The following is a 23,409-nucleotide window of genomic DNA, read 5'->3' on the forward strand; positions in this document are numbered from 1 at the left end:
TGTACCTCTGAAACAAATAATACATTATATGTTTAAAAAAAAAAGATAGCAGGAAGGGAAGAATGAAGGGGGGGGAAATTGGAGGGAGAGACGAACCATGAGAGACGATGGACTCTGAAAAACAAACTGAGGGTTCTAGAGGGGAGGGGGGTGGGAGGATGGGTTAGCCTGGTGATGGATATTAAAGAGGGCATATATTGAATGGAGCACTGGGTGTTATACACAAACAATGAATCATGGAACACTACATCAAAAACCATATTGTTGTTTTATGGGAGTATGGATCATTCTTTATAGTTGCTATGTAGTATTCCATTATGTGACGATACCATCATTTTTCTCTAATGGCATTTTTAGTGGGTGAGAACATTTCTAGAATCTGTTTTCACTGCCACTGAGGACTTCACCATTTTTCAGTGCCAAGGAATCATTTGCCCCACAGACACAGAATGCCAGCTATTTTCAGGTGCCCTTTACAGGGATAAATTTGGGGAAACAGATTCATACTTTGAGGTTAGACTCTCTGGGCTACTTTACACTGCTTATTCTTTCTATTAAGCCTTCCCGATATGTTCCTCTAACTTTCTTGTGTATCACTCATGCCATTATTTTGCTCACTCCAGAATCCTTCCATTCATTCTGGTCCCTTTTTCACTGTCGGGAACTTAGACATCCTGCTTTCTGAAATTCTTACATCTGTCCCATTCTCACATTTTCCTCCAAATCCTGCCCTCTCTGTCGTCTCTGTTGAATCACCTCCTTTTCTCTGAACCTCCTTCCAAAAACTTTGAAAAAATTCTAGATTCGTCTCTTCTCTCACACTTCTGTATCCAGTCCATCAGCACATTGTGCTGACTTTAGCTTCAGGATATTTCCAAATTCAGCCAATTCACACTACCTGCAATGTGCCTACTGCAGACCAAGCCCCCTAGTTTCGCTTGGGTTACTGAGCGAACTGAGTTGGGTTGCTTCCCAACTATATCCCTGCTTCTACCCTTGCCCCTCCATAGTCCATTCTCTTCACCACACCCTGAGTGATAGCCTTTTACAACAATATCTGATTTCCTTTGCCCCAAATCCCTTTCATCTGGGAAGGAAAGCAAAACTTCTAACCTTGGGCCATGTGGCCCTGAATCATTTGCATTCTTCTCTGCCCATCTTACCACCTTCCCATTTCTCTCGCAAAGAGAACTGAGCCTGTCCATACAACTTCTACATCGTTAATCCACCACTCTCTTTCTGCTGCTTCTCATCTGCAGCCCATGCTGCAGTCCCAATCTACTGTCTTTAAATCAACTGCTCCTGGAGACCATTTCTGCCATCTTTGATACCTTCAGCATCTGATTCCTTTTTGTGAATATCTCTTCAGTGCGTCCTATCCTTTTCTTCACATAGTTGCAGATACACATAGAAAGCTATGCTGTTTGTGAAGGATACACTGGGCTAACAGCTACACAGAACTGGAGGCCACTTGCTTAGTGGTCTGGCTGCCCTAGGTCCCAGCCAGCTGTCACTAGGGCTTGGAATGGGAAGTAAACATGGCACAGTGACACCCTCGATGGGAAATTCTGCCTTAATATTTGTGGCTGGTACGACATATCCCCCTACCAGAGGTGTTTAACCTCGAATGAGGTTCTAGAGCCTGTTGTGTACCTTTTTGGGGGATTCTAAGGAGTTGCAAGTCAGTAGATCACCTGTGATTTATCTCATCTGCTGGGTTCCCTTGATGATTTGTTCTTAGTCAGAATCCTGGTATTTTACTGTCTCAAGGGTCTGGATTTCCTTTCCCCATAAACTCTGGATTCCCTCTGACCAGGAATCACTGGAAAAGAAATGCATAGGCCAGATACAGGTTCTGGAGAAAGATAGTCCTGAATTGGATCCTAGCTCCACCACTCACTAGCTGCTGTCCTTGACAAATAACCTTTCTCATCCTCAATCTCTGCCTCTGAAATAATAATACCTGTGTACAGGGTAATCAGGAAGATTAAATGAGATAATCTATAATTATATCTTTGTAAGTGTTCATTTCTCTTATTCTGGTGTCAGCAGCTTCATTATAGAGGTAAGTATAATTTTGATACTATGTTCAAAAGGATGAATTAGGTACTGGAGATAGCTTTAGGAATAAGACGTGATTCTTGTCACCAAGGATTTTTCAGTCTTAGAAGGGAGCTAGGGGGCGCCTGGGTGGCTCAGTCATTAAGCTTCTGCCTCTGGCTCAGGTCATAATCCCAGGGTCCTGGGATCAAGCCCCATGTCAGGCTCCCTGCTTAGCAGGGAGCCTTCTTCTCCCTCTCCCGCTTACCCTGCTTGTGTTCTCTCTCTCTCTCACTGTCTCTCTCTGTCAAATAAATAAATAAAATCTTAAAAAAAAAGAGGGGAAGTTAGACATGAATAATTCAACTCAGGGCGATAGAGCCATGGTAGAGGGAAACAGAGGCTTCTCCAGGATCACAAAGTAGGCACATTTGACACATCTAGGGAAGCTCTGAGGAGATCACGCTTGAGTTGAATCATGAAACCAGGTGGAGAAGAGGGAAAAGAACATTCTAGGCAGAGAGAGAAGTACAGAGGCAAATGCAAGTAGTTCAGCAAAGCTGAAATATCACCTATAAGGAAAGGATTCATGATGGATGAGGCTGAACAGTTATGTGAGCTATGAAGGTCAAAACAAAACAAAACAAAACTGCACATGTCATATTAAAGGCTTTATCTTGAAGGCAGTAGAAATCATAAAGTAATTTTAGATTAAATTTGGGGTTTAAAATGAGGTAAATCATGGTGAGAGATAATGATAGTTATAATTTAGGGCATTGAGAAAGGAATAGAGAAGAGCAGATGGAGATATAAAGTCATGAGGACTTGGGGGCTGATTTGATGTGGCAGGGACAAGAGAGAGCTGCAGTAGAGCTCAGGATCCCATCTTGGTCAGATGGAAGAATAGTGGTACCACAAAACAGGGTAGGGTACACAGAATGGAGAGCAGATTTGGCAGTAAAAAACTTCATTTCAGTTTTAGATATGTTGAGTTAAATTTGCAGATGAGGGGTATCTGGGTGGTGCAGTCAGTTATCCATCTGACTCTTGGTTTCAGCTCAGGTCATGATCTCAGGGTCGTGAGATTGAGCCCTGTGTCAGGTTCCATGCTCAGTGGGGAAAGTCTGCCGAAGACTCTCTCCTCTTTCCCTCTGTCCCTCCCACTTGTGCTCCCTCTTTCTAAAATAAATAAATCTTTAAAAAATCTGCAGATGAGATATATAAGTGGAGAAGTCCAATAGACAGTTGAATCTGTGGGTAGGGAACAAAGGAGAGAAATTTGACTGGAGATACAGGTATATGAGTTATATTAGTTAGTATCCAGATTAAGGTGAGATACCAAAGGAATCCAAAAATACAGTGACCCAAAGAGGATATTTCTTTTTTTTTTATTAAGATCTTATTTATTTATTTAACAGAGAGAGACACAGCAAGAGAGGGAACACAAGCAGGGCGAGTGGGAAAGGGAGAAGCAGGCTTCCCGCGGAGCAGGGAGCCCGATACGGGACTCGATCCCAGTACCCTGGGATCATGACCTGAGCTGAAGGCAGATGCTTAACAACTAAGCCACCCAGGTGCCCCCAAAGAGGGTATTTCATTTCCCATACACACAGCTGTATGGAAATTGTTGGGTGGTCCTGTCCAGATGCCACTCAAACGTGGTCCACTGACCAGCAGCATTGGTATCACCTGAAACTTGTACGAAGTACAGAACCTCCAGGCCCTATCCCAAACCTAATGAATCAGCATCTGCATTCCACAGGTAATCCACAGGCACAGTACATTTTGAGAAGCCCTGATTTAAAGAAGCATGTTGCTCTGTTTTCCTCTCAATGTAGTTAAAGCAGTCTTGCCACTACTTTCTCTGCATTTTAGCCATAAGAAGGGGAAAAGGAGAGTAGAAAATAATGAGCTTTCTTTTTAGGATATGATAGATATCCTTAAATTGGTAATTTACTGTATTAGAAATTAAAACAAAATTTTATTTCTGATTCCTTTAAAAATAACAAACCTGTTACATGCTAACATAAATATTTTTATGAAAAATAACTATACTTCCAAAACAAAAAGGAGTAAGTAAGAACGACATTGGTTTGTATTTTCGCAAATCTCTTTAACATCTCACTGAGTAGAAAACAGCTGGATTCTCATATTTTCCTCCTCCTTCAGTATGCTGCCGTATGTTGTTTTGGTTGAAGTTTATAAAGAAAATCCAGTCTCATGCAAATACATAGTTAGAAAAGGAAGGAAAATTTTTGATAGCCTTTTTAGATACTCTCTTTTGATACATACCTAGACTCTACAAGCAGTGATTTCTTAAGGGTAAATTGTAGTGTGGAATCTGAAATCATATCAGTGAGCTTTTCGTACTCTTTTACATTAAAATCCACTGGCCAGCGCCCGGCTAGCTTGGTCGGTAGAGCATGAGACTCTTAAAATCCACTGGCCTACCTTGTATTTGGATAGATCTTTTGTTTATTCCTGATTTTCTTACATCATACATTGGTCATTTCCAAATATTGGCATATTGAGTTATGCAGATCTTCCAAATGTTGACATAATTCATTATGCAATTGAAAATCACAGTTTTAATGTTGCCATTGATCTCGTCAGAAAAAATGTATAAGTACAGAGAATCTGCCAGTGGCAGAAACAAATTTTCCAAAATTTGAATTTTTGGTTAAGAGTCAGAATTTTATCATTGGCAATAAATATGTCAATTGTTTTTCTTAAAGGAATGAGATTACTTTGTTCATTTTTGAGAAAATGTTTGCCAAATACCTGTGTCTTAATAATCATAATTTCTCTGTCATTCTTTCAAGTAACAGTGGTTTTACGTGACAGAAATAATTAGTTCCGTTCATAACCCAAATAATTGCATAGATGTTTTTCCTTGAGATAACCATTGTGCTTTAGCATACAGGAGAAATGCTTTATGCATAGCTCCTACTTTGTTACACAAAATATTAAAGAGACACTTATTTAAGGGTTGAGGTTTTGTAAGATTAATAATTTGTACTGCTTCATCAATGGCATTCTTAAGTGAAACTGGCTTTTTAAAAATTCCAACTGTGAATACATAGTATAGTGGTAAAGAATACAGTGACCGTTAGCATAGTTTGGAACCATTCTACTCGTTCCATTAAGATACCAGCAATTTCACCCATCATTATTTTTGCATTACTAGTGCAAATGTCAATGTAGTGAAAAAGGCAAAGAATGTCCTAGTATCCTGATAAAAACAGTTTTGACATTCTGAAAAGCTCACTGGGATCTTGGGTCTAGAGACCACATTTTCAAAACCACTGTCTTACATGATTATTCTGAGCTCGATGAATATTAGCTTATATGAGATTGCATGGTTTGGGACTCACTAGTTCTAGAAAAAATTGTTAAGTAGCAAATTTAGATTTGGTGTGTCTCTGTGCTTTCCCTTTTTGTGGCACCCCTGAAGGCGCTCCCTAGCACCCTAGTGGGACAGAGGGACTGAGTACCACCGAGGTACCTATTCGTGTTTGCTCCTGTTTGTTTAATTAGTCATGCAGCAAGTATTGAGAGAGCCTAACCTTGTACCAGGTTCTTTGTCTCGGCTCTGGGCCCTGATGCAGAGCTTGTCATGCCCTACCTCACAAAACCACTTGTATTAGTTTCCTATTGCTGTTGTAGCAAATCAAAACAAACCTAGAGGCTTAACAAACATAGATTTACTATCTTACAACTCTGTAGGTCAGAAGTCCAACACTGGTCTCACCAGACAAAAATTGAGGTGTTGGCAGGGCAGCTGGGTGGCTCCATTGGTTAAGCATCTGTCTTCGGCTCAGGTCATGATCTCAGGGTCCTGGGATCGAGACACGCATCAGGCTCCCTGCTCAGTGGGGAGTCTGCTTCTCCCTCTCCCCCACCCCTCCCCCTAACTCATGTGCTGGCTCGCTCTTTCTCTGTTTCAAATAAATAAATAAAATCTTTTTAAAAAATCAAGGTGTTGGCAGCACTGCGTTCCTTTTTGGAGGCTCTGGGGGAACATCCATCTCCTCATCTTTTCTAGTCTAGAGGCCCCTGCATTCCTTAGCTTGTGGCCCCCTTCCTCCCTCTTCAAAGCTGGCAGCCTTGCATCTCTCTCTGACCATAGCCAGGAAAGGTTCTCTGCTTTAGGGACTCACGTGAGTAGACTGGGCCCACCCAGATCATACAGGCTAATCTCCATCGCAAGATCTGTAACCTTAATCACGTTGGCAGTGACATATTCTGGGGTTAGAGTGTGGGCCTTTTTCAGGGGTCATAACTCTACCTACCACACACTCTTAGTAAGTGGGTGTTAAATATTTGCTGAGGAAATGAAGGAAGGATCTTAGCCCATTGCTCATTTCTCGGAGCTGTGCTCCTCCCTGAGATGGCAGTCGATTGGGTAAGAGTCAGTTGAGGTACCATCCCTCCCAGGACTTGGTGTTCCTCTGCTGTATCTCCAAAGTGGATGAAAACTTCCACTAAAGCACTTACTTACTGCATCTCCTCTACTGTTTACTCCTACCCCCACTCACCTGTAAGCTCCTGGAATCTTGTGTCTTGCCTTGTTCTTTGTATGCCCAGAGTAGAGCACAGTGACTGGCACTTCGTATGTACACAATAAACATTTGTTGAAGATTCACGAGTGCATCAATGAATTATCCTCCCATACACCAAGTTCCATTTTTGCATTTTGCCTCGGGCATATACAGAAGGCCATCCCCCAAAGAAGCAGAGTGGCTTTAATCATAGGAATCTAAAGCCTGTGACAGGTATCAATGCAAGGGTGGCAAGTGATGTTTGGGGGCAGAAGGGCCTTAGGCACTCCCTCAGGCCCTCACTGGCAGCATCCCATGAGCCCACACCCCGTGACTGAGCTGGACCTTGGAGGAGCTGCGCAGATGGGTTCTCCAGCAGCCCGTGAGAATGGCTTTGAGTTTCATGGAGGGTCTGCAGGCCGCACCCCAGAGGAGCAGGTGTGGAGCCAGCCCGGCCTGCTCAGCAGCCAGGAGGAATATGGCCTGTTCGCTCCTCAGGCCTGCGGACGTAGCCAGCACAGGGCCTGCCTCTGACTTCGCAGAGGTGTTTTAATTCAGCCCCCCTACCCTCAAAATGGCTTTTCTAAAGACAACATGCATTTTACAGAGAGCCTTTTGTATGGAGTTACTGGGGACTCATTCAAAAATAACAGGAGCTCCAGACTGCAGAATTAAAAAAAAACAAAAGGTTCTGTCACTCTAGACACAGCTCTCATCTTCCACCTCCTACTAGTTGGCCCATTTATACCAAAATGAATGAGAAATTTAATCCCTGGTACTTTATAAAGAAGCCATTTTTTTGCTTTGGTTGTGGTTTGCTCTGTGTGTGCTTTTTTAATGGCAGTGTTTAATAATGTTTATATTGCCTTTAACCTTTGACTAACTTTGCAGTTAAGTTCCCAGATGTGGTGTCACATCCAATACTGGCAGGCTGCTCCTCCCCCCTTTGAGACCATGAACTTCTTATTCCTAGAAGGTTTTTCATTCCTGCCAGTCCTCTTGGTCACTCCTACCAGGCAAGCAAGCATGGGGTAGTAGGCGATAGTAGTGGTAGGCATTTCAGATTGATCAGAGGCTATGTGCCAGGCACTGCGCTTTGTGATTTACTTCTGTTATTAGATCTGGAGAACAACCTTATGAAGGGAAAGCTATTATTGTCTGGCCTTAAATATAAGTTCAAGCATTTTCCCCAAAATCAACCCTCAGAAGAGAGGTTGTCCTTTGATGTTTGGGTCCTTATAAAGACTGCCCCATTGTGGGGATTACTGTATTTTAAACCACGAAGTAGTTTAAGTAATTGTCCCAATATGAAAAGGGGTGTCTGAGGGGCTGCTTAATTTTCAGACATTTGTGGTAGTTTGTCCATTCTCCAGGTGAGGAAACTGAGACTTGGAGAAGTTAATTTAAGTTGCCCAAGGTCACACAGCTTGTAAGTGCTACAGCTGTTTCTCAGGCATATAATTTTACTCCCGTAACCTCATTAGCAATCCTCCTCCGATTCTTTCTTTCAGCTTTAAAAAGGTTTCAATCTAGGGTCTCACTGATCTTTTCCTTTTTCTTGTTGAGGTTTCATTCTAAGAGAAGAGAGTATGGGAAAATTGATATACATCCAATCTGGAGTCATGCTTTTATGGATAGTCCTAGGAGGGTCTAATTGGCCTTCCAAGCCAGTGTGTTTAGGATTCCCTCTCTTTCATCCATGCCAGACGATCTCCCTGCCTCCCTTTGCCATTGATGGGAGGTTCATTGCTTCCTGAGTCAGTCCCTTACTTTAGTTCCTCTGTTTGAGGAGTTCTTTTTTTTTTTTTTTAAAGATTTTATTTATTTGAGAGAGAGAATGAGACAGAGAGAGAGAGCATGAGAGGGGGGAGGGTCAGAGGGAGAAGCAGACTCCCTGCTGAGCAGGGAGCCCAATGTGGGACTCGATCCCGGGACTCCAGGATCATGACCTGAGCGGAAGGCAGTCGCTTAACCAACTGAGCCACCCAGGCATCCCTGTTTGAGGAGTTCTTTTTTTTTTTTTAAGATTTTTCTATTATTATTATTTATTTATTTGAGACAGAGAGAATGAGAGAGACAGAGAGCACATGAGAGGGGGGAGGGTCAGAGGCAGAAGCAGGCTCCCTGCCGAGCAGGGAGCCCGATGCGGGACTCGATCCAGGGACTCCAGGATCATGACCTGAGCCGAAGGCAGTCGCTTAACCAACTGAGCCACCCAGGCGCCCCTGTTTGAGGAGTTCTTATACTCAGCTGAAATTGTCTTTCCTGGAATTTTCAGTCTGACAGAAGGAGATCCAAAAGTACCTGGATTTGTCTCTTATTATCTTCCCTTCCCTCAACTTCCCTTTCCCTCTCTTCCCCTCATCTCTCCTCCCCTTGCCAAAAAACTGTTTTATTGTAGATTATTTTAGATGTATAGAAAAGTTGTCAAGATAGTATAGAGAGTTCTGTATATCCCTCACCTCATTGTGAAAATCTTACAGTACTGTAGTGTATTTGTCAAAACTAAGAAGCCAGTATTGGTACATTACTATTGACTATAAACTCCAGACTTTAGTCTGATTTTACTAGTCTCCCCCACCCTGCCCCCCATGCTCTTTCTCTGTTTCCAGATCCCATCTAGGATCCCATCACATTTTGTCATTAGTCTCATCTGGTGTGTGATAGTTTTTTAGTCTTTCCTTGTTTTTCATGACTTGACAGTTTTGAGGAATACTAGTTAGGCATTTTGTAGAATGTTCCTTAATTAGGATTTATCTGTTGTTGTTTTTGTTGTGCAGTTATGGGTTTGGGAGAAAAATACCGCAAAAGTGAAGTGCCATTCTCATCACATCATATTAGGGACACATGATATCATTTGCCTTATCACTGGTGATGTTAACCTTGATCTTCTAAGGTAAAGTTCTCCTCCCTCCTCTTTCCATACACAATTTTTTAGAAGCAAGTCATTATGTGCAGCCCACACTCAAGAGGTGGGGGGATTAAGCTCTAACCCCTGGAGGGGGCAGTGTCTGCATAAGTTATTTGGAATTCTTCTGTAAGGAACATTTATCTCTTCTCCTACATTTATTTATTTATTTATTTTATTTATTTATATTTATTTATATTTATTTATGCAATCACTTATTTAGATCAGTATGGAGTGAAGCACATTTTTTTGTATTTGGGGTTATAATCCATTACTACTTTATTTTCTTACCCAAATTGCTTCAGCTTTGGCCACTGGGAGGCCTTCCAGTTGTCTCTTGTGTCCTTTTGACATGCCCCATCCCTTTGTTTTTTTAAGGACTTCCTTACTTTCTGGCACAAGAAGATCTTCCAAGTTCTTCTTGTATTTTCCCCTGCCCCATCCCTTGAATCAGCCATTTCTCTGAGGATCCCTGATTCCTTTTATTTGAGAATGATATTACATACCAAGATTTGGCCACTGGGTGTGCTCATTGCTACTGAGGTGTCTTACTTCTAGATTCTCTCGGTGGCAGAACTAGGAAATAGATGTATGTATATCAGCCCTTGTCACACACGTACCTCTGATAGTTCTGTATCTACATTTGTTTCTGCAGTAAAACTTTTCTTTTGAGCATTTATATTTTTCTGTGTAGCCAGCAATGAAATGTGATTCACAGCCCACTATCACCAATGGTAATGTTTAAAAAAAAAAAAAGAAGAAAGTTAAAATGGAGATGTTGGCATATATATGGCTTAAGAACTGAGCCATCTTTTAGTTGTATCATGTCATTTTAGAGATGAAAAGATCCTGAGAAGTTTATTGGGATCCTACGAGGTTAAGGAGCTGCTTAGTGGTACAGTCAGGTTTGGAATCTGGGTGTTTGAAATGGAGTCTTTTTATTTCCACCATATCTCATGGCTCTTTAAGACTGATCAGTATTCTTCACTTTGTATTCAACTCAATAATTAGCTTTTGGGAATGCTTTAAGCAGATTAGAATGTAATTTTATAAATTGATGTGCACAGGTATTACCTAGCTAACAAACATCTGCTAGAGTGTTATTAATGAGGTAGTTGGTTCTCCAGCAATATATCTTAGATCAACAATTTGAAAATTATGCTCTTATGGCCAGATGTTAGTGAGTGAACCTTTTCAAATGATTATGATGATGATTCTACCTTGTTTTACTTTTTATAACTATCTTTTAAAAAAATCCTTTTGCTCTGGGAAGAGAATCATAGGGCTCCTATAGGATAGATACTTGATGCATATACCTGCTTTTTAGAAATGAGATATAATGAAGCAATGAAGGAATCTGCTTAATGTTATCCAAAATGTTGGTGATAGGGTAAAAAGGAAAAATGAAAGCTATAGCCCCCACAGCCCCACTTCTAACAGGCCAGCCACACAGCTCCTATATTTCAAATTGCTCTTGGCAGCTTGTAAAGCAGAAAATACTTGAATGCTTGTCTCCAGAGACTCCTGAGGTTATAGGACAGTCCTAGGATGCCTTCAAATGTTCTAGCCATTTCCTTTGAGAAGTGGGTTTGTTTACACTGGGTAAATCATGTCTTGTCACCATGTAACACTAAAATCATCCTGTTCTTTTCCATCTGTACCTATTCATTCCAGAGACTTATCATTTTGTTTTTGTTTGGTGCATTGTGAACATCCAAGATTTTTAGTGGAAATGAATGGTAACAGCTGTTTTTCGTCTACCAAATAATATAATTGTAAACCTTAACCTTGAGATGATATGTCCAAATTTTTCCAGGTGTGGAAATGACTTGACTAGAAAACTTCGGTTTGGGGTAGTTATCCCAATACAGAATCACATTCATCTGCTTGCCATCAACTTCATTCAAAGAGAGAGCATTTCTGTAGGTTATTTTTTAATTCCAACACTCCCTTCTTAACCTGGCCTTTCCTCTTTAATATAGTGTATTTTCATACACATAAACATACACATACCCTAATGTCCCATCTTCCTTCTTTCCCACTTTATTCTTCTCCGTAGCTCTCACCACCATCTAGTATACTATATATTTTACTTCTTTAGCTTCTTAATTGTCTGTTTCACCCAACTAGAATGTAAGCTCTATGAGAGCAAGGGATTTGTTTCATTGACTGCTATATCCCTAGACCCAGTATAATACCTGGAACACAGTAGATACTCAATGAACCCTTCTGAATGAATGACATGGAAGTTTCAAGTTGTGATCATTTGGCCCCTGATTTTAATATAAATTCAAATAGTTGAGTTTTATTTTATAGGATTATTTTATATTAAAAGTGAAATAAAGCACATTATTTAAAATGGGGATTTACCTATTCACCAAAAATCTCATAATTTGTATGAAACATGGTATAGCAATTTAGAAGTTATGCGGTTACTCCAGAAATGCCATGCTGTTATCACATGCAAGGAATTTTGAAATTCTCTGCTAAATATCACTCATGAAATTAGTGGAAGAGCTAAAAGGAAAAAAATGTTTTAAGTTATAAAGTGAATTACCTTCAGATTTACCCAAAGATATCTTGAACCCTAAGTGACATTGCCCAGTTTGATCCCTTATTCTATTCACCAGGTTTAGCAGAAAATGACTGTTCCTTGTTACAAAAAAAAAATCCTATGATCAATAATCGTACTACTGGGTATTTACCCAAAGAATACAAAAACACTAATTTGAAAGGATATATGTACCCTTATGTTTATTGCAGCATTATTTACAATAGCCAAATTGTAGGAGCAGCCCAAGTGTCCATCAATAGATGAATGGATAAAGAAGTGGTATGTCAGGGCACCTGGATGGCTCAGTGGGTTAAACATCCGCCTTAGGCTCAGGTCATGATCCTGGAGTCCCGGATCAAGCCCCACATCGGGCTCCCTGCTCAGTGGGGAATCTGCTTCTCCCTCTGCCCCTCACCCTACTCTTGTACTTTCTCTCTCTCTCTCAAATAAATAAATAAAATCTTAAAAAAAAAAGAAGTGGTATGTATATACAAGGGAATATTACTCAGCCATGAAAAAGAATCAAATCTTGCCATTTGCAACAACATGGATGGATCTAGAGAGTATAATGGTAAGTGAAATAAATCAGTCAGAGAAAGACAAATACCATATGATTTTACTCATATGTGGAATTTAAGAAACAAAACAAGTGAACAAAGAAAAAAAGGAGACAAACCAAAAAACAGACACTTTACTATAGAGAACAGATGGTTACCAGAGGGGGAGGGGGTGGAGGGAGGGGTGAAATAGGTGATGGGGATTAAGAGTACATTTACCATGATGAGCACTGAGTACTGTATAGAATTGTTGAATCACTATATTGTACACCTGAAACTAATATAACACTGTATGTTAACTATACTGGAATTAGAATTTTAAAAATTTAAGAAATAAATAAAAATAAAAATAAACTTTGATTTTGGAATAAAAAAATCTATTCTGACTAATATTTGCCAATATAGAGAATATTAAAAAGAATATACTGTAAAATTCGAGGTGATTCCTCTAAAAGAATATCAGCATTCGTTTGGATATATAGATGCTGACATGTTTTTATTTTTAATCGTATTGCTTTAAAAATACATTTTTTAATTTAAAATTTCTGGTATCTGAAGTACTTAGCACTTATAAAACTAGTGGACTCTTGTATAAGTTATACGTAAGATAATATAAAAGGGCTTGCAACTTTACTAGCTATGTTATAAACTAGATCATACCAATCAATCTAATGCCAATTTCTTGCAGCATTCTCTCTAGGACAAGAAACAGACAAATAAAAAGCAATCTAGTCATGAACATCACAAACTTGTTTGCAAGCCATCTTTGGACTGATACTGTGTATTAATTACGTCTTTGTATAAGAATGACTATTTTCTTATTACCACCTTTTATTTCAGAGCATTGGGGAGTCAACAATGTCTGTTGTGTTAAATCAGCTGCTGCCCATGATTAAGCCTTTGGACCAGAGGACCAATGATGACTACAGCCCTGAAGAGCTGTTGATCCTCCTGATATATATTTATTCTGTCAGTGGAGAGTTCACAGTGGACAAAAACCTGGGGGAAGCTGAAGAAAAAGTGAAGAAAGCACTGGCTCAGGTCTTTTGTGAAGAGTCTGAATTGTCACCTTTGCTACAAAAAATCACAGGTGAGTGTTTAATAAAAAATATAGGACATAAACATCACTGATATAGAAAAGGGTTTAAAAATAAAGGCATTTTAGAAAGAGGTGAAACCACCTTCATTGGAGTTGTTTGGAATTTTATGAGGCCTGATGAATACTAGCCAGCCTTTAGGATTAGAGGTTTTCATTGCAATATTTTTTTTCCAGCTATAGTGAAATTATCTTCTAATTGCCCATCACAGCTCCTATTTCTAGAGCCTTGTTAAAATAGCAAAATTTTCACAGGGTGTAATATCTTTAAGAAAAAATAAGATGTGCAGCCTATTCAAAGGGTTTCTGTTGACATAGTTTCTTTGAGATTGTCATTTCAAACTTAAACACACAAACACAAAAAAAAAAACTGTTTCCCTAAAATGTTATGCAATGTCATAAAATTGAAAATTGCAATTTTTAAGAGTACGTTTATACTTTTTACTTCTCATATTTCATTTTGAATCTGAATTAATTGGTAGTATCCCAGATAATATCCGAATATCTCAGTAAAGGAGGCTATGCTGATTCGGGAAAGATATATCATACACTCTAACCATTTTTACTTTTAGTAAGAACTGTGATGTAACTCATAGAGACATTCATTTGTGTTTTTCTTATCAAACTCAGTATTATTTCTATTTTGCGCAAAGCTTATTTCCATTAGTATGGATGGAGCCTGGGTCTGTTTACGAGTGGAAATTGTTAAAGCTTACACACAAAACTTAAATAGTCTAAAAACATACGTAGCTTCCATTCATTCATGAGTGTGTGTGTGTGTGTGTTTGTGTGTGTAGGTGTGTGCAAACCTCTCCATTCAGGAAGGCTCCACTGAGGCACATTATGTATTTCCCAGCTCCTCCTCCTGTTGCCTGTCGCACCTCACTGAGGGGAGCGTCCAAGACCGCTCCCAAAGAGGCTGTGTAGCTGTCCACCGAAGTGCCCCATGCATGGTGCTGGCCTTCGTGCCCACGGCTGACCTTTTCTTTGTCTGGCTATGGAAAATGAAACCCTGACGAGATGGAAACAGAAGTTTCCACAAAAATGAAACATTTCCTTGCTTAGTATAGAACCTCTTTGCCAACTTAAAATCTACTTAAGGAAAACTTGTGGAATTTGCTCCCATTTCATTAAGTTACGGCTCTCTATGCGACTACGTGTTTGTTTGGCTATAAATGAATATTGACTTAGAAAGGTTTAATATGGTTTATACAGTGCTCTGAACAGTAATTTGATTCAAAGTAAATTTGAATGCCAAGAGAATTTAATTGGGAGTTATTCTTAAAATGCATAATTTCAGAAACAGACAACAAAGATGGTTTGTTTTAGCTGAGGTTCTTTGGATGGCTTTTCTGTAACATTAGTATGTTGCTGTATTATTTTGGGAATTGAAGTCATGCTGGAAGAGTATTCGTTTAATACTCACTCAAGGTGTTTATTGACCCAGCATTTCACTCTTTACTACTTTCTCTATTTATGATTGCTTAGGATATTGCATTCTCTTGCTTTTAAATGTGACTTTACATTTAAAAACACTTCTGTACATTCATGTTTATATCAAGAAATAGTAAGTTTAGCAAATGAAGCTTAAAAATAAGAATTTGTAGAAATTTTAGTATATTTAAAAATTTTAGAGACATTTTGTAATATGAAGTATACATTCCTACCTCGGTAAACTTTGGATGTACAGTTTAAGCAGGGTGGGTAAGATGCACTACTTAAATTTGGCATAGGTGAACTTACTAGTGGGATACATGTGCATCATTCCACCTCTATGGACACCAAAAGGACTTTATTTCTGAAGATAGACTTTTACTTGGCCATAGACATACCCCTATTAAGTATCTTGGAAATTCAAATGTTCTGAGAAGTAGGGTTTATGTTTACAATTAGCTGCTGAGGCAACTGTTTACATCTCAGGAAAAAAGCACTAGGATGGTGTGGAGGTAGCAGTGACTCAATCTTGTAGAACAAGGTGGGATGTTCCATTATATATTGAAAGAATAGAATCATCTTCCAAATTGCCTTCCAAATGCTTGGGCAATTGTGGAACTAGGTTAAGCTGGCTTTACCATGAACTTGCGCACAGTGTTGGGTTTATGTTATTTCAGTTTATAGTCTTGGCTTACTTGTTACTGGGTGGCAGAATTTCTTTTATGGCCTGTGCACATTTTGGGGTTGCTGAAATTTGGTTTAAAACTATTATTGAAAGCAAGCAATTAATCAGTAAAACTCCACTTTTTATATTATAATTTTATTAATCTTAATGTTAATAGAATCAAGAAAATAATACTTTTTCTGTACTGAAAACTCAAGCATGTGATCATCACCTAAAAGTGAAAGGATCAGAATTTGAACCCAGGTGTTCTGGATCTGGAGCCCAGGTCTTTAAACAAGAGATTCTAAACCTGCTACCAGCTCACTTCCATAACCATTGCATTTATTATATTTTGTAACTGAGGATTGCTTAAACTTACTGTTTTATGCCATGCATGCTCAGCCATTCCATCATGTTCTTATTTTACAAACAGTGAATTAATATTTGGTTAGTATTGTAGATATCGCCTGTTCTTTTTACTCTGTCTGTAATAGCTACTTATAGATGTTTCCTCATGCCTTCCTATTTTCATGCATGTATTCTCTTTGTTTCTGCATTGCTATTAAGAAATTAAAATATTATTTCTAGTCATTGAAATCTATTGGTTGTCTAGCTTTCTAAAATAGGAGTGGCAAACTTAAATTCTTTTTATTTCAGTGATATCTCTTGACAATAATTGCCCTGTGTTTAAAATTCATATTTCCTTTTTATATGTTGAATATGTAATTTACTTTTGACGTTTTCTTTCATTTCTCCCTATTCTTCCCTTTTATAGAAAGCACAATGAGAAACTGTAATTGGCAAAACATACAAAAACTTAAGCATGGTCAATGGCAGCATACTATTTTCCTTTTGATAGCTACTTTTAGGGAGAATGGCAGGCAAAAACTCTCTTTTCTACTCACACAAAATAACAAGGGCTGGCTCCCTGAGTGTCAGGGATAGGAATTGTAAAAAGTAAATTGCTATGGCCTGAAAATGTCATTTACTGTGCCTTCTCAGTCTTGCTAAGTTCAAAGAGATTATCAGTTTCTGTGTATGTTAGTGTTTGCCTAGCAGTCACAAGAGAAAACAAAGGAAAACCATTTGAACTTTCTTCAGAGAATGAAGTCAAAATTCTGATTTTAAAGATCTGTGTAAACTTGGAATGTCATCATACAGGGAGGTGTATCAGATAAAGCATAGAGCTTAGATATAAAAATCCTTGATTCAAAAGTCCTGGCTCTGTCATTTCCTAGCGGTGTGTGTTAGTCATCCTATCCTCCATCTTTGAACCTTGACAATAAACATAAGTGCTATATTGATGACCACTCAGTGATTTTACTAAAAATAAAATGATGTTATATGGAGCTAACATATAACAAATAATGTTATATGTGAGCTAATTTCCAGTCCATACACACTGTAAATAAGTAATCATCTCCTATGTCTGTTGTTATTTTGGTAGCTTGTAGCTGTCATGTAGGGCAGTACATCCCAACCTTAATCACATTGTGACACACACAGACAACGAGTATGCTTGCATGGTGTACTCAGGTAAGTGGACAGAACTTTTTGGTCAGAAGCAATCAGCCCTGGGGCTTTGGCCAGTCCAAACTCTACCTAACTAACCTGTGAGCCGAAGTGAAACAGCTCCGCACACATGTAACCTATTAGGAGCAAATCAGTACTCAAAGGGTATGTTGGTCAGAAGGTTCTGGAACCAGAAAAAAAGGAAAACAAAACTTGCGTATAGTTTTTGACACCCAAAACTATTTTGGAAAAATTTCTTTTTGGTAAACAACTTTTATGTTGCTTATTGATTTATGTCCCTGGATTTTTATACTGTCTTGAAAGGTCAATAGGGGCTAGATCTGTTGAGTTTAGTGGAAAGCTAGGGAATGAGTGATTCAAAGTATCTAAAAAAAAATCTGTAGTTCAAGATAGAGGCATAATGATACCATGGAAACTGTATTTATATTTATTACACTCTTATTCTTCTTCCTGTTGATAATTTGGGGTTATCACTTATTGTACCATTGTATAAGGATTACACCTGGATATATATAGTGGGAAATTTACCAGATTAGCTTAACAAATAGGGATTTATATTTTCTCAGCAGGAAGTTCAGAGACAGGCAGCAGAACTCATGTTCTTTATGGCTTTCTTTCTTTCTTTCTTTCTTTCTTTCTTTCTTTCTTTCTTTCTTTCTGGGTGGTCATCATGGTCATGAGGTCGTCACTCCTCCTTGACTTAGTATGTCCATGCTTCAGGCAATAAAGGAAGACGGTTGAAAGTAAGAGGCATATATTAACAGAGGCTGCCCTTTTTCATATTAAGGAACACAATAACATTTCTCCTGTCCTACTTGTATCATTGGCTAGAACTGGGTTTCATGATCACCTCTGGCTCCTAGAGTATTTTTAACTGGGCATCTATTTGTCATGACCAAAGTCAGAGTTCTGTTAGAAGAAAGAAGGTGAGAATGGACAGTAAGTAAAAAACTTGTATTTGCTGCAGTTATCATTTTAGGCTTCCCTGATAGGGAAAATTGTAAGGGAAGATAATATACTGTGAAGTAGAGTGATGCCCATGGTACGTTAATCCACAGTTATAATATTGACGTTTCTTTTATAGTATATACTGAAATAATGTGCTATTGTGTGCTAGTATCACTGGACTTACATCACAAATATTTTCAACCTATCAATATTTGTTGAATATGTCTACATACCTGGCATTATTCCAAGCTCTTGAAGCATAGAACCCCTGGGGGGCAGTGGTAGTGAAATGTAAAGGTTCTCAGCACAGGATTAGGAGTTGTGTGCCTGGGTTTTAGTTCTGACTCTGAATCTTAGTAATTGTGCCATCTTGAGTCAGTCATTTAACTTCACTGATGCTCAGTTTCCTCATAAATCAAGTGGGGATAGTAATGACAGTAATAAACTCATGAGATAAAATAGTCAAAGTGCTTGGTGCAGACCCTGGCGCATGTGCTGTCAGTTTGTGTTCTCTACATCATTATCATTATTATTTTTTTGATGATTTTATTTATTTATTTGACAGAGAGAGAGAGAGCACAAGCAGGGGGAGTAGCAGAGGGAAAGGGAGAAGAAGTAGCAGAGCAGGGAACCCGATGCAGGGCTTGATCCCAGGACTCTGGGATCATGACCTGAGCTGAAGGCAGTTGCTTAACTGACTGAGCCACCCAGGTGCCCAAGGATATTCAGTCTTAATAGAGAGAGTGATAGGGAACGGCAGGGACTATGTCAAACTGGAGGTCCTCTGATTGTTACCAGGAGAGCAAGAATCTGATACTCTAATCTCTCAAGAAATCAGGACTATTATTTTTTTTAATGAAATATGAAGAGTAAGTTTTGTGGAAGGAATGTTGCATAAGTTCTTCTCATGTGAAGATGTATTTTTCTCACTTAGATGAATAGTTCTGCTTCCTTTGCCACATAATCCCCAGTACTTTTGTGTAAAATAATGGCAAGATTCCTGTTACTCTAACTGGAATAATCAGAACTTCACATTGATTTGGGTAAAATGCATAAGTTGTCTTCATGATGGACCATGATTTTTTAAATCATCTTCAACTTTGTTAAAGTTTCATTTTAAGGGATCCTGTTTCCTAAGTTTTTTTTTCCTCTATCCCTTCTCACTTGTCCAATGCCCTTTTTAAGATCAATCACATATAATAAATGAGGAAAGGCAGGTCCGGTTTGGAAAGCACTGTTCTTGAGGACACTGAGAAGATAAACATAGTCTAGTGAGCTCTCAACCAGTTCCCTTGCATCCCCTGGAGGAAACCTAATAGAGGAGTCTCTTCAACTCTGAATGAGGAAGAAGCTGAGAATTTGTTTTTCAATGTGTTGTGGAAGGTACCTACACGGTACTTTCAGGTCTACTTTCCAAATGGAAAGCATTTTTGTGCCCTTATCCATAGTGAAACAAAGCCATATTCTACAGCCAACAGTAAAAATCGAGTTGCACTGATTTATGACATCTCTCCTCTTTTGAAAAGCTCAGGTAAACATAGACCATATAAAATTATTATTGCTATTCATGTCTGCCACTTTATTATAAAAACTTTCATCTCTGTTACCACAAGGCATAGATGTTTTATTATGTTAGTAGAGATATGTCTTTCAAACAAAGCATTTTTCATAGTTGGCCGAGTACTTTTCCCAGCCTTGTAGAAAGTTAGTCTCCTTAGTAAAATATGAAGTACTTCCAAACAGAAAATTGTAAAAGATGAGGAGCCAATAAGAAGTTCTCCTCTTATGCTTCCTTTACTTCATCACCTCTGTGTTCTTTCCTCATCTCACAGGTTTGCCTCAGTAATTAATCAAATCTCAGACTGTACATTTCTGCAGATTATTGCTCCTGAGGGCACTATTCCAATTGGAATATCAGTTTTCAAAATTTCAAAACTCTTTCTCTTGAGAAGTTGTTCCTTAGACCTTAAGTATCCCTCCTGGTTTGGCAATGACAAGGCTGTTGCTGTGGTAACTGGAAGAGTGATCCTAAAAACTCATTACCAGCCTTCATGTTACCCACACTTGAATGAAAACTTTAGCTCATTACAGTAGGTGCCAGTGTACAAAACCATGATTATGGAATCCACCCACTCAGCTGGAGGAGTTCAGGAAGTAGGGCAAAATTTATTTTAGAAAGGATTCTACTTTATTTCTTGGTTCTAATTTATGGATTTCCAGTTATTGTGGCATTCCAATATTGGACTTTTCATTAAGGAATACACCTTCATTTCTAGTGTTTCAGATTTTTTTGTTTCAGGGCTGCCAGAAGAAAACAAAACAAAAAACAACTTTAAGACTTTTGCTTTCCATTATGGTTTGCTACACAGTTTGGTATAATAAGGTCTATTTTTCCTCTTGATTTCTAAGATTTCTGCTGGAAACTCTGATGAAGAACATATGTCTGCCCTAAATCTCTCCCATGAGAAATGTTGGAACTGTTACATTTAGTTTTACTGTCCAGCATATTAAAATAGTTAACCACGGCACATATTACAAAACAGCTATATCAAATGAAGTTTAAAATGTTTATTTCATATTTAAAATATATCACAGGCTATGTAGAAAGATATTTAGATCTGCCTATTAAGGTAGCTAACTAGTTAAGCAATGTTGCTAACATATTAAGGGATCACTACAAGTTACTTTTTCAAGTACTTAATTTTTCCATGTCACATCATAAAAATAATCATTCTTAACTAAGACACTGGAACAGATATTCTTGCATTGGTATTTATGTATGCACAAATGTGTAAGACATACTGTCCATATCACTAATTTTTGTGTCTGCACATGATGTCAATAGTAACAATTGTTAATGCTACAGATGGATATTAATTATTGCTGATTCTTATTAATTGCACATTACATGTGGCATAAATTTCTCAATCATGAAAAGAAAAAGTGGCATACATGGAATATAAGAATAGTTTTCTTGAACATGTAGCTATGGATGAAATAGGAGAGATGGGGTGATGTGGTTGAAAAGGGTGCAGCTGTGGCGGGGGTTGCTGATTTTTAATCCTAAATATGCTCATATCATAAAGCTAGTATGAAGGTTAAAAGACAAAAATAGTAAAAATAAGTATGATCATAATGATTAGTTAAGGGATACTCAAGATAAAAAAGATGTTAAATGTGACATCAAAAACATAAAACGGAGGGGGGAGAGTAAAAATGTTTAGAATAGGATCGAACTTAAATTATTAACAACTTAAAATAGACTGCTAAAGATACGAGTTGTTGTATGTAAGCCTCATGGTAACTGCAAAGCAAACCCTATACTAAATACATAGAAGATGAAGTGAAAAGAATATAAACATACCTCTAAAGAAAGTCACCAAAGAACAATGGAAGACACCAAGAGAAGATGAAAGGAACAGAGAGGAGCTACAAAAATAGCCAACCAACAATGAACAAAATGGCAATAAGTAATACCTATCAATAAGTACTTTAAATGTAAATGGACTAAATTCTCCAATTAAAAGACATAGAGTGACTGAATGGATTAAAAAAAAAATTACACATCTATATGCTGCCTGTAAGAGACTCACTTTAGATGTAAGGACACACACAGACTGGACATGAAGAGATGGAAAAAGATATTCCATGCAAATGGGAACCAAGAGAAAGCTGGAGTAACTGTATTTATATCGAAAAAATAGACTTTAGAACAAACTTTAAAGACACAAAGATGGACTTACAAAATGATAAATAGTCCAACTAGAGGATATAACATTTGTAAATATGCACCTGATATAGATGCACTTAAATATATAAAGCAAATATTAACAGACCTAAATAGTAAGGAAGACAGTAGTAAGGACTTTTAATACTCTACTTACATCAACAGATTATCCAGACAGAAAATCAATAGTATCAGTGGCGCCTGGGTGGCTCAGTTGGTTAAGCATCTGCCTTTGGCAGATCCCAGATCCTGGGATCGAGCCCTGTGTCAGGCTCCCTGCTCCACGGGGAACCCGCTTCTCCTTCTCCCTCTGCCTGCTGCTACCCCTGTTTGATCTCTCGATCTCTCTCTGTCAAATAAATAAATAAATAAATAAATAAAATCTTAAAAAAATCAATAATATCAGCATTAAGTGACTTTAGAACAGATGGACTTAACAGATATATACAGAACGTTCCATCCAAAAACAACAAAATACACATTCTTCTCAAGTGCATATGGAATACTTCTCAGGGTAGATCACATGTTAAGCCACAAAACAAGTCTTAATAAATTTAAGAGGATCAGATCATATCAAGCATCTTTTCCAGTCACAATGGTATGAAACAATGTATGAAATCAATTACAAGAAGAAAACTAAAAAAATCACAAATATGTAGAGATTAAACAACATGCTACTGAACAACGAGTGAGTCAATGAAGAAATCAAGGGAGAAATTTAAAAAAAAAAAAAAAAACCAAAGGAGAAATAAAAAAATAGAGACAAATGAAAATAATATAACATATCAAAATGTATGGGATACAGCAAAAACAGTTCTAAGGGAGAAGTTAATTATGATATATGCTTCAAGAAATAAGAAAAGTCTCAAACAACCTAATTTCACACCTCAAGGAACTAGGAAAAGAAGAACAAATGAAGTCCAAAGTTAGTAGAACAAGAGAAATTACAAAGATTAGAGTAAAAATAAAAAGAGATTAAAAAGACATTAGAGATATGATCCAGCAATTGCACTACTGGGTATTTACCCCAAAGATACAAATGTAGGGATCCGAAGGGGTACGTGCGCCCCGATGTTTATAGCAGCAATGTCCACAACAGCCAAACTGTGGAAAGAGCCAAGATGTCCATCAACAGGTGAATGGATAAAGAAGATGTGGTATAGGGACGCCTGGGTGGCTCAGTCAGTTAAGCGGCTGCCTTCGGCCCAGGTCATGATCCCAGGGTCCTAGGATCGAGTCCCACATCAGGCTCCTTGCTCAGCGGGGAGCCTGCTTCTCCCTCTCTCTCCCTCTGCTTGTGCTCTCTGTCAAACAAATAAAATCTTTAAAAAAAAAAAAAAGAAGATGTGGTATATATATACAATGGAATATTATGCAGCCATCAAAAGGAATGAGATCTTGCCATTT

At 38.3% G+C, this 23,409-nt stretch overlaps 1 protein-coding gene across 2 annotated transcripts in view; it reads left to right on the forward strand.

Moving 5' to 3' along the window:
- Positions 1 to 23,409, forward strand: part of SCFD2 (sec1 family domain containing 2) — a 393,663-nt gene that overhangs the window by 155,319 nt on the left and 214,935 nt on the right. For both annotated transcript variants that reach the window (XM_081812374.1, XM_006734384.3), the window contains exon 5: positions 13,441 to 13,690. In XM_081812374.1, the coding sequence (XP_081668500.1) occupies positions 13,441 to 13,690 (250 nt within the window). The remainder of the gene's footprint in view (positions 1 to 13,440; positions 13,691 to 23,409) is intronic.

This window comes from Leptonychotes weddellii, chromosome 2 (assembly GCF_054177405.1).
Source record: "Leptonychotes weddellii isolate Sample4059 chromosome 2, ASM5417740v2, whole genome shotgun sequence".
Classification (NCBI taxonomy): Eukaryota; Metazoa; Chordata; class Mammalia; order Carnivora; family Phocidae; genus Leptonychotes; species Leptonychotes weddellii.